We start from the raw sequence: 11,313 nt of genomic DNA, 5'->3' as shown, positions 1-11,313 counted from the left end.
TTAAAAAAATACTATTTGACATAAGGACTGGCTTCTAAGGAATGAGAGGGAGAGGAATATTAGGAGAAATTATGATGATGTAAAAAGACAAAAAATCAATAAAAACTTATTTTAAAAAAGTGAATAAATTTATCAAATTTCTGAACTATTCTGCTTGTCTGGGTTTTCTTTTGAACTTTCCTCTGTGTGCATGTTTTAAATAGTTCAACAGATGTTCCCTCCTTTTTTAAAGCAACACACTGGAGCACAACAAACATCCCAACTTTTTTTTTTTTTTATGGCTAGCTCCTCTTTTTTTATTCGTTGCTTTCCCAAAATGGAGAGAGAGAAAAAAAGCAACATCACCACAGTTCTTGTAACAAATAATAATAATCAAGCAAAATAGAATCACATATTTGCCATGTCTAAAAACTTGTCTCATTCTGCACCTTGGGTCCATCACTCCTCTGTCAAGTGGTAACATTTTTTATTATTAGATCTGTGGAGTCATGGTCAGGTATTGATTGCATCTATCAGAGTTCATAAATATTACAAAGGACTTTTTATTTTTCTCTTTTAATATTTATTTTCATTCTATATTTAATGAACACCAAATAAAATAAATGAATACTTCCACATGTATAGTGGGATAGAATACAATTAGGGGTTAAGAGTCAAGGTGATGATGGGGAAGCATCAGAGTCTACTTTATCCTGAGGGAGCCCCAAGCAGGGAGCTACTCAGTACAACATGTATCACTGTAGAACATCTGGCCAACAGACCCCTGGCAGGGAACACGAACGTGTCAACACCCAAAACGTAGATTCCAGGAGAAACTAGTACCAACGCCCAAAACATAGATTCCAGGAGAATTTGTGGGCCACGTATGGTGGTTAGTGATATGCTGACAGGCTTCGGGTATAAAAGATTCTGCACTCACAACTGCAGGTGGAACTCTTGTGCTGAGCTTCCCCTGGCGCGTACCAGAATAAAGGACCCTTCTGCTTGATTGCATTGTCTGTGGGTCTTTCCTTGGTGGTGGGCGACATACTGGACCCTAACAATCCACTGTACTTTCTTAACAAAGATCTAGAAAATTCACCAGATCTAATCCTGTTCCAAAAAGTCAAGAAGATTGTACATGTGTGATGGAAATTTTTGATTTTTAATATCTTTTTGTTTTTTATTTTTCTGGGGTCAGGGCCACTTTTCTTGCAACTTTTGGTTAATTGAAAAACCTGTCTTCTTTTAAGCTCACCTAAATAAGAACGGACTCATGGAATAATAGTGTTAAGGGAAAACTACTTGACATTCAATCTTCCCAAACCTTAGCTATCTCCATCCAACTCCTTGGTTATTTTGTTGACATATAAATTTTTCCCCCCTCAATCAGTCCATTGCTATGATTTTAAATGTAGTTTAATCTCTAACCTGATTTATGTTACCTATAGTATGTTTAATTAGGTTTGTTTCCATAGAGGAAGTATGAGATTATGACTGCTTAGCTAAATTTGCTCAGCTTTTATGATATTGAAGGAAGTATGGGATTATGAATCTATTTTTTAAAACTTTTATGGCCTGAGAGGATGTATGAGTCTGTAATACGTAACAAAATTATTTGTCTAAAAAGCCTTTTTGGAATTCTAATTTTTGTTCAGGGTTATAATCATTATTTTTTCTGAGGTCTATGCTTAAACATGTTAAAACCTAGATTTCTACCTCTATAATTTCTGCATTGTGGTAGATTTACTTTGGCAGTAGTAACTTGCCACATGAACTTTCATAACATATGAAACTGTAGATCTCTATTACATAGAGATTGCTTTTCTTTTTTAAGTGCAAGTTATGTGCATGAGTTGCCCATGTAGTTTATATATGCTCACATAGGTATGTTTAGCTGTAGCTGGATGGCATGAATTGATCTATTTCTATAGTCTCTTTCCATTTCTATTTCTAGTTTCTTCTGCCCATCTTTGCAAGGAAGAGTGGAGTGGTTCAAAATCTCTAGTGAGATAATCTGGAGATAGAGAAGTGAAAAAAGTGCTATCTCCTCTACATGTTAGCTTCTCCCCAGAGACTTTTTCTGCCATCAAAGACCTTCCTGAAGAGAATCTGAAACTGTCTCTTGAAGCTGGAAGCCAGAAGGCACTGAGCATTGAGCAATCTATCTCTCCACCAGTAAGGAGAATCTTATGCAATTCTTAACAAAGAATACTCAATAACCCTCATTTCCCCCCTTTCACCTTCCCCTGCCCTCCAAAGCAAGGCCTTTGTAATATACAAGCCTAGTAAAGCAAAATAGATCCAGGTATTTGCCATGTCCAAAAATGTATGTCTCATTTTGCCCCTGGGGTCCATCACCACTCTGTCAGGAAGTGTCATGTTTCATCATCAGGACTCTGACCAGTCATTGTATTGATTAGAATCTGCAAGGCTTTCAAAGTTTTCTTTATAATGTTATTGAATAAATTGTTCTCCTGGTTCTGTTCATTTCACTCAGCATCACTTTGTATTTCCCAGAGTTCTCTGAAACTATTTCCCCATTTCTTATGGCAAAACAATATTCCATTCCATTCATATGTCACAAGTTGTTTAATCATTATACTGAACTGATGGGCAGCATCTTTGTTTCCAGTTTTTTGCTACAATGAAAAGAGCTGCTATAAAATCGGGACTGTTTTATCTAAACTTTTGGAGTTAGAGTGGTTAGCAGAGACCTTTGCATATAACTTTCTGGTTAATTAAATGACCATGTAAGTGTGTGAAGGTTCCTATCTTAAAAGGTTCCAAGAACGACTAGTTTCACTAATATCAGAAAAAAAAAAAAAGCTTGAGTTCCAATCTTAGCTCTGCCTCTGGAAAGAGCTGTTGGGTCTAATCACTTGGAATTAAAAATGACCTAGAACCAAGGCTTTGAGTACCAAGCCTGAAGACTGGAGGTCCTATCTTTCCTCAGACTCTTCTGCCTAGGAACCTATAGGTTCTAAGAACCGTGAATTTAAAAAAAATGATCTAGTACATGAACTTAAATTGTTTTCCTCCCAGTATTTTGATAATCGCATTTCATTATAATCCCTTCCTCCCCAATTCCCCTATTAGAATGTTAGGCAGGGACTGTTTTTACCCTTCACTGTATCCCCATCTCTTAGAGCTTAATAAATCCTTGTTGACCTGACTTTCCTTTGCAATCCTACATATTTTATGTGCACTTAAGAACATCCACTTTATGATAATACATATGTAACTCAGTGGAATTGCTGTTCAGCTCCCGGAGGGGGGAGGGAGAGAACACGAATCATGTAACCATGGAAGAATATTTAAAAAAATAAAATTGAAATTATATTAAAAACCCACCTACTTAAGTATTTATTAATTGCCTAAAAGGGAATCTATAATGGTCTCCATATTGCCAAGAGGTCCAGGACACAATTCCGTTTCAGCACTCCGGGTCTGGTCCAACCATTCACTTTGCAATTAAGAAAGATGGAGCCTCGAGCTTAGTAGGGAGGCTAGGATCCGAGCTGTGGTCGTTGAATTCTCCACCTTCTGCTATTCCCCTAGAATCACTTAATCTGCCTGCCTCTTGGGGCGAAAAATCTCGCGTGGCTTTTCTCTAGAAAACCCCGCAGTGGTCCGCAGCTGCGGGCAAGCCTAGACTTGCATTTCCTCCCCCGTGCAGAGTTAGGGCGGTGCGGTTTGAGAGCCCGCCTCTCGGCCGGCCCCCAGCTGCCGCCGGCCACTGACAATTCGGGAGCTGGGTCCTTAGCAGCATCCGCAGCCGGCCTCCCGCAGGAAGCCAAACCAGCGTCAGGTGGCCCTTGCGGAAGCTTCCTAGGCCGGCAGCCTGTCGACTAAACGCCGTGCCGCACCGCCGGGGCCCCATGGTACCCGTGCGCGCGTGGCTTCGGCGGCTGTTGCTGAAGACTCCCGGCCCCGGGGCTGGAATCCGTCCTCGCGGGCCCGGGGCAACACCTGCACCCGGCCTAGGGAGGCTCCGCCCCCTGGCCCAGTTGGTCCGGTATCAGCACCTCTGCCCCCCGGAGCTGACTACGGCTTCGGGTCCCGAGGGCCGGCTGCAGCCCGCTCTTCCCAGTGGTTGGCCCATGGGTAAAGCCCTTATTTCTTTCGATTTCCGGCCCCCCCTCCCCCTTTCCTGCTGCTTTTCTGAGAAATCCAGACTTTCTCTGCTTTTTAGATTTGGTGCTGGAAAGAGCCCGAGATGGTTGGAATGGACAGCCTTAGAGGTGTAAGGAACCTGGAAACTGAATTGTTAGAGCTGGAAGGGTCCTTAAAACGAGAGAGAATGTCACGGGCATAGGAGACAAAATATAGAATGTTAGAGATGTAAGGAACCAGAAAACTGAATTATTAGAGCTGGAAGGATCCTTAGAACAAGTGAGAGGGTCACAGATATAGGAGATGTTAGAATACAGATTGTTCGAATACAGGATTTTCACAAAATAGAAGCATGCTTTGTTAGAGCTGGAAGGAACCTTAGAACATAAAATATCAGAGCTGAAAGCGCTCCTAGAATGGAAGATGGGAGTTCAAATCCTCCCTCACACACTAGCTTTATACAATAGTTGTGGTCAAGTCACTTAACCTGACCCAATCTTAGTTGCCTCATCTATAAAACCTATTTTACAAGGTTGTTGTGAGGATGAAAAGAGGTAACATAAACATGGAAAAAATTTGCAAATCTCAAAGCACTTTATGTTAGCCATTATTATTATTAGTATAAAATGTAAGAGCTAGAAGGAACCTTAGGAATCATATAATCTAATCTTGTCATTTTTATGGATGGTGAAGAGGTTTTGTGATTTTTCGGTGGTTACAGAGGTAGTAAGTAGGGGGAAGGAAATAGGCATTCTTTATCTACATTTTGGCAGGCACTGTGCTAAATTTATAGATATTATCTCACTTGGTTCTTCCTTTTTTTTTTAAACCCTTACCTTCCTTTTTGGAATATTGATTCCAAGGCAGAAGGTTAAGTGAGGCAGTGAGGGTTAAGTGACTTTACCAGAGTCATTCATCTAGGAAGTGTGTGAGGTCATTTTCAAACCCAGGACTTCCCAGTCTCTAGGCCTGTCTCTTAGTTCACTGAGCCACCTTACTGCCCACTATCTCATTTGATTCTTACAATCCTAGGAGGTGGGTGCTGTTATAACTCCTACTTTACAATTGAGGAAACAGTTAATAGAGGTGAAGTTATTTTCCCAGAATCACACATCTAGTTAAGTGTCAGAGGCGGGATTTCAGTGTAATAGAATCCATTTCTTGTTATATCTAGTCCAAGCTACTCAGACTTCAGTAGATACGTCCACATTCAGTGTAGGGGTACCTCTGTGCCTTCTTTTCCTGTTTAATTCTTATTCATACTTTTCCCTAAGTATTTCAGAAAGAATCTCTCAAACATGCTGGATGTTTTGTTGTCTTCTAACTGTAATACCTACTTTAGAGATGACAAAATATAGTTGAGTCTTGCCTGAAGTCCCACAGTGGTAGAGATGGGGCTGGAGGCCCAACTGGATGATTTTTCTGATGGAACCCTTTGCCTTCCCCTACAATCATTGGCTATTTACTATAGTTTAAAAGGAATACTCTGTGATGGAAAGAACACTATATTTGGAGAGGGGATCCTGGGTTTGAGTCCCAGCTCTTTTATATGCTACTTGTATTACTTTGGCTAAACTATTTTTCCTCTCTGAGCCTCACTTTCCCCAACAGTAAAATGAGGATAATTATAGTAGTTTTTTATCAAATTAGAGGACTTTTTTAAAATGACCAAATGAGATGGAGGATATAAGCCTCTTTGTAAAACTTTAAATCACCATGTAAATATAAGTTATGATTGCTTTTCCTCATTCTTTCCACTCAACAATTCAGTTATTAAATTGAATCAAAGGGAGGCAAGTTACAGAATGGAGAAGGGAAGGAAATAAGCATTTATTAAGTGCCTTCTGTATGTGCAAGGCACTGTGCTAAGACTTTTAAAAAATAGTATCTCATTTGAAGGGCAGAATAGAATAGCCTGAAAATATATTTCTGTATTTCTAGTACCTAGCATTGGCCCTTGTATACAGTTAGTGCTTAATAAATATTAATTGAATGATAAAGTCCTCTACCTAGTTTGTTTGTATTTTAAAAAGTTTTTCTGATGCCTTGTATTTTTTGCAGCTCAATTATTTCCCAATATACAGCCTCCATTGAACCTTCCCTTGTAACTAAGAAAAACAAGTGAGCAAAATCAGCCAGCAGAATAACTTCAGTAGTGAGGTTCCAAACCCATGGACTCCTACCTCCAAGGGGGGAGAGAGGAAGGCACTTGAATGTCATAGAGTCTAATGTCTTCATTTTACAGATGAGGAAACTGAGGCTGAGGGAGATTAAGTGACTTCCCTCTGGTCACACAGCTCGTATGTAGCCGAGTCAAGATTTGAACCCCCAGGTTCTATGTATCCCTGCTTCAGTTTTATTTCCGTGAAACTATAACTAGGTCACAGTCTGTACTCCTGGAGCAAGATTGATTGTTGCAATTAATCGTGTCATTTTCCTGCTCTCCTTCCTTTTGAATCTGTTGGCTTCCATTATCTGTATAAGTTTAAATTCTTTTTTCAAATGTAAAATGCTAACAAGTTATGCCTTCCATGGGCTACAGGGTATGACCTCAGAAGTAACCTTGTTGCATTCTCTCCTCCCAAGCTACTAAGTACTGCCTGTGGTTTCAAGGATAAAGTATATTATATTTCTAGTTTCCCAGGGAGCCAAGCCCATCCTGGGCAGATAGATAGTATATGGTTAGAATGCTGGGGCTGGAGTCAAGATGACTTGAATTCAAATGTTGCCTCAGTCACTTACTAGCTAGGTGACCCTGGGCAAGTCACAGAAGTCTATTGGCCTCAGTTTCCTCATCTGTAAAATGAGCTACAGAAGGAAATGGCAAACCACTCTAGTCTCTTTGCTAAGGAAATCCCAAATAGGGTCACAAAGAGTCAGGGCTGACTAAACAACTGTAACAACAAGGTCATACTTGAATAACTAGTTTTACCAAAATTTTGACTAGGTAAGTGAATTTTATTATTATTATTATTATTATTATTTTATAATATATGATAATAATAGCTCATGTTTACTTATATAAGTCTTTGAAAACTTGCAGGTTGCTTTCCTGACAATAACTCTGTGGTGCTGATATTATACCCATTTTTTTCTGATGAAGAAACTGAGACCCACAAGAATTAAATGACTTGCCACATAGGCTGACCTGGTCCCTGGTCTTTTGATTTTAAGCCCAGAGTTCTTTATGACATTTCCATAGCATTTTACAGTTTATAAAATACTCCCCCCACCACTCTCCCCAACAACTGGTCTTGTGAAGTAGAGATCACAAAGTCTTTTTAATCACCATTTTACAAATGATGAAATAATGGCCCCGAAAGGTTCTAAATGATTTAATTGAGACCATACAGCAGTAGAACCTAGATTTGAACTGATGTCTTCTGACATACAAATACTATGCTCATTGCCGGTAGCCTTCATGATATATAATAGGATAAGCCCAAATACAGTGATATTTTGTTGTTCAGTTGTTTTTCAGTCATGTCTGATTCTTTGTAATCCCATTTGGGGTTTTCTGGGCAAAGGTCCTGGAGTGGTTTGCCATTTCTTTCTCTAGCTCATTTGACAGTTGAGGAAACCAAGGCCAACAGGATTAAATGACATACCTAGTATCACGCCGCTAGTAATTGTCTGAGGCCAGTTTTGAACTTGGGAAGATATGAGTGAGTCTTCGAGACCCTTAGGCTCGGTGTGCAATCCACTATGCCACCTACACTGACATTTAGCCTCCTTGAAATAACTAACTGTGATTTCAACAGTGGTCATTCCTTTTCTTTTTTAGATAAACATGAGAAAAATGAAAAGGACAAAAAGTTAGTGGTAAGTATTTCTTTATATTCATATGTTCCATTGTAAGGTACATGTTTCTACTTTGCCTCGAGATTTTTATGAATGTAATTAAATGTACTGCAATTTATGTGTCATCTTCAGTGTAGAAGGGATACAGAGATAAAAATAAGAAAGGAACTTACAATTGAACAGAAGGAAACCCAGCATCAACATTGATAGGTAAATCCTTGAGAATTTGAGGAGGAAGTGAGTCAAGCTTCCCTTAGGAAACTCAGGAGAATTCTCAAAGATGGAAGGGATCAGAGAATGCATTCCAAACTGGGGACCATACAAGGAGAGGTGAACTGTCAAGGGCTAATTTGTCTGGAACATGGAATGCCTGAAGGAGGGTAATGGGAAATGAGCTTAGAAATGTGGAAAGGAGCCAGATTGTCCAACTTTAAGTGCCAGGCTGATGAAAAAGATTATAAAATAATCTATGAAGAAAGAAAATTATGGACTTACAGAATTGACATCTTGTATCATATTAGGGACAGTTCATTTGAACAGTACTCGACTTGGATTCAAGTTTTGACTTTCTCTCATAGGTTCTATGGTTCTGGTCAAGTCACTTCCACCTCAAGCTTAGTTTTCCCATCTACCAAATGGGGATAAAAATAGCATCTTCTTTATAGATTTATTGTGAGAATTAAATGAGGTATTTATAAAGCATTTTGTAAATTTTAAAGTGCTAATAGATGATAGCTAACATTATTATTATTAATGTTGCTCAATTATTTTAGTTGTGTCTGTATCTATAATATAATAATAAATAATATAATAATTACAAATACAATACCCTAACATCTTCATTTTATGACAGTACCACTTTAACATTATGTATTTATTATTATATAAGTATGACAATAATTATTTTTCACTTTTGAAAAGCAGAAAGCACATAGGTTTGGTAAGCAGAAGGTCTTGGTACTAGTCCTGGTTCTACTGCTAACAAATCAAGCCATTTCCTTTTTCTGGGTCTCATCAGAAAACTTGAAGGAAGTGGATTGGATAGGTTTTTAAATCTTTCTAGTTTTAAGTCTATAATCCCATAAGACACTTAATTCCTTTTGAGTCTGTTTTCTCATTTACATAATTTTGTTGTTGTTCAGTCTTGTTCAACTCTTTGTGACCCTATTTGGTGTTTTCTTGGCAAAGATACTAGATTGGTTTGCCATTTCCTACTTCAGTTCATTTGACAGGAAACGGAGGCAGAGCTAAGTGACTTGCACAGGGTCACCCTGTTAGTACATCTGAGGCTGGATTTGAACTCAGGAAGATGAGTCTTTTCAATCCATGGTGCCCCCTAGCTGCCTAGAATTTATATTGTACTTTAAGATATGCAAAGTGCTTTATGGATTTTACCTTATTTTATACAACATTAGGAGGTATATGCTATTATTATTATTCCCATTTGACAGATAAGAAAAATGAGGCAAAAAGAGTTAAGTGAATTGCCTGGAGTCTCCCAGCTAGTAAGTGTCTGAGGGTAATTTGAGGTTTGAACTCAGGAAGAAGAGTTTTTCTGACTCTCCACTGCATTTCCTACCTTTCCGTATTTACAAAATGGGCATCTTATTGCTTTCATATTGTCTACCTGTCAGGAAGGTTGTGAAGAAAATGCCTTTTAAACCTTAAAACACAATAGTCTTGCAAGTCATAGTCAACAGGCATTTATGAAGTGCCAGGCACTGTTCTAAGCCATGGGGATAGAAAGGAAGACAAAAATCCTGGTCCTTTAAGAGACTTCACTGTAATGGAGGAGATGACAACTTTGTACAGACAAGAGAAATATTGAATAAATTGGGGAGAATCATAGAGGGTAAGGCACCATTATTAAGAGAGACTGGGAAAAGTTTCTTGTAGAAGGTGAGATTTTAGCTCGAATTTGAAGGAAATTAGGAGGCTGAGGGAAGGAAGGGGAACGAACATTCTAAGTCTTGGGGACAGTTAGTGAAAATGCAGAGTTGGGAGATGGAGAGTCTTGTGTGAGGAACAGCAAGGAGTCCAGTGTCCTTGGATCACTGTCACTAGAGTACATGGAGGAAGAAAGATGTAAGAAGACTGAAAGAGACCAGCTAATAAAGGGCTTTAAAAGCCCAGTGAGTTATTAACAACATCATCATCATTGTATTTTTCTCTGAGGTCTTTCACAGGGGCACTTGGAGAAAATAGATTCATGAATAAATCAATGTAATTACAAATATGTTTGCTTATTTTTATCCATGAATACACATGCATTGTTTGCTTACTAATCATCCCAATGACTATATATTCACTTTATATTCGTCATTATTATTCCACTAAAACCTTCTTCTAATCCCACCTCCCATTCTCACACTGGGTTCCAACACAACACTAACTTAAGTCCATCCTGCTCCATAAGAAAGGCTCATCAATGGTGTTATTATTGGATTGTTTAAGGGAAGGAGACGAGAGAAACATCTAAATATGATTCTGTGTCATATGTCCCTGTCAATCATTTTTGCAGCAAGGAATATTCTCTTACTACAATGGACAGTTCATGACTCCATCTGAGGACCAGCCTGGCCAAATGTTGGGAAGATTCATCACTCAAGGCCTGGCCATCAGGGGATAATTTTTCACATGGGGACCTACTAAATTGGGAAAGAGTTTCTATCTGTTTCCATGGAGGGAGTATCCACACTAAGGAAATCAGGAATCATAGATGGAGTTGACACTGTGGCTCTCCATTTTCCCCTCCATCCCCAAGGTTATCCTGATACCATGTTTCTGTGCCTAATAGCTAATAACAGTTTATCTTTTGTCAGATCTGTATCGAAGGCAATATTGCAAGTGGGAAGACAACTTGCCTGGACTACTTTTCTAAAACAGCTGACATTGAGGTATTGGTTCAGAAGTATTGTATAATGTTGTATAAAAAGTATTGGGTAAAGCTGAGAGAATCTACTGGGATGGGCCAATTGTGAGAGTGTCGGGATCATCCAAAATCCAGATGGGTTCTAAGCATGATCATTGCCTGTTGGATCAAATCAAAGCCTGATGTTCCAGGTCTTTCATAGACTTAAACCTTCAAGCCACATAAATGTGAGCTATTGTTGTCATGATTTTTATAATTAGTAAGCATTTATTAAGTGCCAATATGTGCCAGACATTGTGCTAAGCAGAGAAGATATATTAAAATAGGTAAAAAATAGTCCCTGTCCTCAAGGAGCTTCCAGTCTTATGGAAGAGACACCAAGTAAACAAATATGTACAAACAATGTACAAGATAAACAAGAAATAGTTAACAGATGAATAGGACTAGAATCAAAAGGACTAAAGAAGGACTTCTTTTAGACAATAGGATTTTAGCTGGGACTAAATTATTATTTTCTTCTTATTGTTATTTTGTTATTTTTTCAG

At 38.7% G+C, this 11,313-nt stretch overlaps 1 protein-coding gene across 3 annotated transcripts in view; it reads left to right on the top strand.

Annotated features, from left to right (window-relative positions):
* Window positions 1-11,313, top strand: part of TK2 (thymidine kinase 2) — a 110,313-nt gene that overhangs the window by 68,170 nt on the left and 30,830 nt on the right. Inside the window, exons 1-3 of one of the 3 annotated variants that reach the window (XM_001371804.4) lie at window positions 3,691-4,086; window positions 7,880-7,917; window positions 10,719-10,793. In XM_001371804.4, the coding sequence (XP_001371841.1) occupies window positions 3,861-4,086; window positions 7,880-7,917; window positions 10,719-10,793 (339 nt within the window). In that variant the 5' untranslated portion in view covers window positions 3,691-3,860. Of the gene's footprint in view, window positions 1-3,690; window positions 4,087-7,879; window positions 7,918-10,718; window positions 10,794-11,313 lie in introns of those variants that run through there. The other 2 variants (XM_016427658.2, XM_007477102.3) reach the window with 2 other exon arrangements.

This window comes from Monodelphis domestica, chromosome 1, assembly GCF_027887165.1.
Source record: "Monodelphis domestica isolate mMonDom1 chromosome 1, mMonDom1.pri, whole genome shotgun sequence".
Taxonomy (NCBI): Eukaryota; Metazoa; Chordata; class Mammalia; order Didelphimorphia; family Didelphidae; genus Monodelphis; species Monodelphis domestica.
Note: the sequence above shows the minus strand (reverse complement) of the source record. Positions and strands in the feature narration are given on the sequence as shown.